General features: G+C 35.5%; 1 protein-coding gene across 1 annotated transcript; it reads right to left on the reverse strand.

The window, feature by feature from the left end:
- Nucleotides 1–248: 248 nt before the first annotated feature.
- Nucleotides 249–3,615, reverse strand: LOC121811667 (NAC domain-containing protein 21/22-like). The gene is made up of 3 exons (XM_042212562.1): nt 3,300–3,615; nt 2,196–2,467; nt 249–854 (listed from the first exon to the last, which is right to left on the reverse strand). Exons 1-3 carry the CDS (start codon nt 3,469–3,471, stop codon nt 435–437), a joined length of 864 nt encoding a protein of 287 aa, XP_042068496.1. The 5' UTR covers nt 3,472–3,615; the 3' UTR covers nt 249–434.
- Between the last annotated feature and the right edge of the window lie 1,445 nt (nt 3,616–5,060).

The raw sequence follows: 5,060 nt of genomic DNA on the forward strand, positions 1-5,060 counted from the left end.
CACAATTGTATGATTTGTCTGATTTGGGCTAAGCCCTCGTGATTTTATTTTTGGGATACTTCCCAAAAGACCTCATTTCCTGCAAATTTTTATAATTTCCCGATGTGATGGTTTGAGCCCTAACACATTTTCTAATTTCCGGATGTGGGATGACTTGAGTCCCGATTTTGCGGATTTCGATGTGAGCAGTCCGCAAACTAATAACATGAGCCTAACTAAAACTAGCCCCAATAACAAACCAACAAAGGTGCACAAATGAGATCAGACATGATACTAATTAAATTGATCTCACAATTTCTAGCCTTGCACAATCCAAACATTTTCATATGCACATAGATACAACCTATACCTACCAAGCCCAACATTAATCTTTCTTCACGTCAAAACTCCAATCTAGATGAAAATTCCAAAACACAATCACATGTTTCCAAGAACTAACATGACGAGTAGTTATTCCAAACCACCACAGACAGATAGCTGTCAGAGCTCCCTTCCCCGAAGCTCGGCGAGCCGCCTTTTATACTGGTCTGATCCTCCCCTTTGGTGAGATGGTTCAAAACGGCTTTGATCATCTTCTTATCGCAAGAAGAAGACGACGGTATCTGTGGCGGGTCCATGTGGTCGAGGAGCGAGAAATTAGGGTTTGGTTGGTTGGTGTTGAAATTGGAGAAGCAGGGCACCTGCTCGTGATTATACTGATCGTTGGCGTCGAATGAGAAGAAGGGTTCCGTTAATGGTGGCAGAGACGGCGAGGATGGTACGACGTCGTAGCTGCTGCTCCCAGTGGCTTCCTCTGATCTCACCGAGGTTTCTGATCTGCTCTTGAAGAACACTCGGCATAGAACCCAATCCTCCTGCAGCAGGATTATTTAAAAATAAATAAATAGTATTACTACTACTAATAATAATAGTAATAATTAGTCAAAATTCTAATTACAGGTTTTGTTCACACGTTTTGATTTACACGTTTTGGTGATTCTGTTCACACGTTTTGATTTATTGTAATACTTTGTTTTTTTCATTTTGGATTATACAACAAAATTAATCTCTATCTACTATTTATTATTTTCTCCGTCCCAATGTAGTTGAATCGTATTTTTTCGGATTGTCCCAAGATAATCGAGTCATTTTCTTATTTGGCAAAAACTTTCTCTCTAATATTTTACTCTCTCTTTATATCTCATATTTTATTCTCTCTCTAACTTTATTATCTCTGCTTTAATAATATACTTCCTCCGTCCCACTCAAGATGGCCACATTCTTGAGTGACACAGGATTTTAGGAAGTCTTGTCAGGTGGAATAAAGTATAGAGGGAAAAGGTAGTTGAATATTTTAATGAAGAGAGATGAGAGATGAGGTTATTTCACAAAATTGGTAAATGTTGATCTTGATTGGGACAAACAAAAAAGGAAAGGTGGTCATCTTGAATGGGACGGAGGGAGTATCAATTTTTTAAATCTCGTGTCCAAAAGAAATGCTTCTACTACCTTGAGACGGAGGAAGTATTATAAGGTGGTGTTCGGTTTCCAAGATAAAATAATATCAAGATACAATCTAGGATTGAATTGTGAGATTATTTTAGTCATAGAGGGTTAACTATGACTAATTATCTCATGATTATCCATCTAGGATTGAGTTGTGGGATTGAATCTCATGAACCAAACATATTACAAAATTAATCTCGGATACAATCTTACAAACCGAACACCCATGAGTTTTTCCTTTCTAGTCAGGTTGGTCCTAATTTTTACTAATATTTTAATTATTATTTTTCTCTATATCTTTTACCTGTATTAAAAAAAATGTGTTATACACAGCTAAGATTATTTTTATGGACAGAATTATAACAGTATAGAGAGAACTGTATTACACCTACTTTCTGGTGAGCGGAAGTTGAGGAAAGCGCAAAAGGACAAAAGAGATTATTATATGGCCAGGATTAAATTAGTGTGGAGCCAAATAACTAATTGTCGTGATACATTGAATTCTTTATGCACAAGGCAACAAAATTAGGATTAGAATAATTGAGATATTCGGGAAAGTCTTTTTTAAATGAAAACAACCCGTAACTAAATGACGTCCATAATATTGACAAGTTGAAGATGATGACGAATATATACGATCAACTAGATTTGTGATTAGTCAAGGATTAAAAAAGATGATATATAGTGATTAATAAATTAAGTAGGGGTACCTTAACGGAGGAGACGGATTTCGGGCCGGGCCCTTCGAGGCGAAACTCGTGCATGACCCAATCCGACTTTCGGCCTTTGGGGGCCCGGCCCTGGTAGAATACAAGCGTCTTTCGCATACCGACTAGAGAACCCTTATGGATTATGGGCCGGTCCTTGCCCGTGGCCTTCCAGTAGCCCGACACCGTTGCCCGATTTGTTCGCAGCCCGGTTGCGTATTTCCGGTCCCTTTGGCTGTAGAAATACCACTCCTTTCCCCCCACACATGCATATTCTGAAAACACAATCAAAATTTTATTCAAAAATTAAAATTTTTTTTGTGAATCCAAACACATGCTAAATTGCCCACATTGATGATGCCAATGAGTGGGCGGCAACACATGGCTTATCACATCCTCATAGCCCAATTATCATGTGCAGATTAGTGTCAATTGAGACATAAATAATACTCCATAATTCATCAAGCTACGAACTTTGAAATAGGGAAATATGAGTTTGAATTATTTATCTGGAATTGATAGCTGTCTCCATCTTCAGGTTAGGACAAGGCCAAAGAGTGTCAGTTTCTTCAAAAAAAAAGGTATTTGAAAGAGATGATTGACAAGTATATATTCCATTACAAAATAACCTTGTCCATACGCAGTCCCAAGATTATCCTTTCGCATGTTTTCATTCATATGTTATGAAAAAATCATGCTTTCGCATACACATGCAGAGGCTCTTCGATTATGTAAAATTGAAGGCTAATTGTTTGAGAGATTACATTGATATGTGAAATAACATGAATTATTAAATGTAAAAGAAATAGAAGCCGATGTCACCCAGCCTTGAGTAGATGCTGTTTTTGTGTATGATTGGGCAAACTTTTCTTTCTATTCACACCATCAACAGCACATAATTTCTTTCCGAAAGATTTAAAATGGTTATTTCCACAAAACAAAAATCTTTTTTACCAGATATACGTCAAATGAACATATTTAGTGTTTAATAAAAAATCATTGCAAATTCAATTGGAACTCAAAGCTACAAATAGAGTGTGAAAAATGAGAGATTAGTAATTTGAACAGACGACGATGAATGGTTGAGAGAGAGAGAGAGAGAGAGACCTGGAATATCCCAAGGCTCGCAGTTGTTGAGGTCAACTTGGATGAAGAGAGGGGGAGGGTGGGGGCAGCCGGTGATCCATTTGAGGAGATAATCGCAGATAAGCTCTTCATCTTTTGGGTGAAACCGAAATCCCGGCGGCAGCTTCGCCTCCACGCTGCTCAGACTGCTCATATTTGTTATTTTTTCCGGTGAAGGAGCAGAGCAGAACCACACTTTTTTTTTTGTTTCCGTTTTTATATATATACAGCTTAATTATTGTGTGTGCGCCTAACAAATGCTGCCCCTTACACGCCTCATACATACACACACACACACACTTTCATTTTCACAAAAATCAAATATACAGTTGGAAAGTGAAGTAAGGAATTTCAAGTGGTTTTGAACTTCGATATTGATTCGTTTCATGGCGTGGCTACACATCTGGACCCTTCAAATCTGACGTGGTACACGGATCACATTTTTTGCCATTTGGTAGAAATATCTTATTTTAAATCGATGGTTGACAATCTAATTGTGATATGGAATATCTGCTACTATGTGATGTTATTTAGACTACCGTGCAACTTAAGTAAATACAAAGTTTTAATTTTTTTTTTAGAAAACCACTAGCCAAAGTGGCTAATTATAAACACTATATATTTGGCTCTTATACTTTGTTTTTTTTAATTGAATTAATAATAGTGATTTAAACATCCAATATTTTGCATATATAGGAGAAGAGCCGCACTCTGGTAGTAGACACGCGCCTACGGTCAGCGCATATAATATTGAAATGATTGGGATTAATATTAGAAATTGCTTAATGATTGGGTTTAAAATAATAAATTGTTAAGTATGAGTACCGTACTACATGAGTTAATCTCAATTGAGCTAAATCATTCTATTTCAGATTTATGGGCTGAAATTGCTTTAGAAATATATGCGTTAAGCCCAATAGAGCAAAATTAATCAAATTTGGATTTACTGGCTGCTGAAATATTTTGGAATTGAGCCTTTTATGAATTAGTTCATTAGGGAATACTAAGTTTAAATTGAGTTATTTAATTAGTTTTGGAAGTAGAAATTTTTAGTACAACAACTTTTAATCAAAAATATTACTCCATTAAATTAATAATTTTAAGCAAGAAAATAAAAAAAATTATTGGCAATAATAGTGGCTTCTATTCATTAAAATAAGTAGTCCATTAAATTAATACTCCATCCATCCCAGTTTAGGAGTGCAATTTAGTTAGGGCACGGGTTTTAAAAAATTGTTGGAGTGTGTAATAATTGAAGTAAAATAGGGTTGTTGGAGTGTGTAATAATTGAAGTGAGTTAGTGAAAAGTGAGACCCTTTTGACTTTTTGTATGTTTAGGATTTTATTTTATTTTATTTTTATGAAAGTAATGACATTTGAGTGTAAATTTCATCAATAATGAGGACAAATTTTATGTCCAAATATGGTAAATCCTAAATGGGACTCTTAAACTGGGACAGACGGAAATGATAAAACAGGACTCTTAAACTGGGATGGAGGGAGTAATTTTTATTAGAGTGAACTTCAAAATTGGTCTCTGGAAAATGAGATTCGCACGTTTTAAGTCCCTAGATTCACACGTTTTAAGTCCCTGTAAAAAAATAATCACCACATATCTCTGAAAAATCATTAATCACATTTAAGGGTCATTTCCACTTTTTTTTTTTTCATTTTACCCCTAAACCCTTTTATAGTACTATACTTTATCTAATTTTTTTTATATTTTAGGAATTCAAATATAAC

This window comes from Salvia splendens, chromosome 7, assembly GCF_004379255.2.
Source record: "Salvia splendens isolate huo1 chromosome 7, SspV2, whole genome shotgun sequence".
Classification (NCBI taxonomy): domain Eukaryota; kingdom Viridiplantae; phylum Streptophyta; class Magnoliopsida; order Lamiales; family Lamiaceae; genus Salvia; species Salvia splendens.

Coding starts and splice junctions, on each gene's coding strand:
- LOC121811667 (XM_042212562.1), bottom strand. CDS start 3,471: ATGAGCAGTCTGAGCAGCGTGGAGGCGAAGCTGCCGCCGGGATTTCGG. Junction 2,468..3,299: donor CGAGCCTTGGGATATTCCAG/GTCTCTCTCTCT, acceptor TTGTGTTTTCAG/AATATGCATGTGTGGGGGGA. Junction 855..2,195: donor AATCCGTCTCCTCCGTTAAG/GTACCCCTACTT, acceptor ATCCTGCTGCAG/GAGGATTGGGTTCTATGCCG.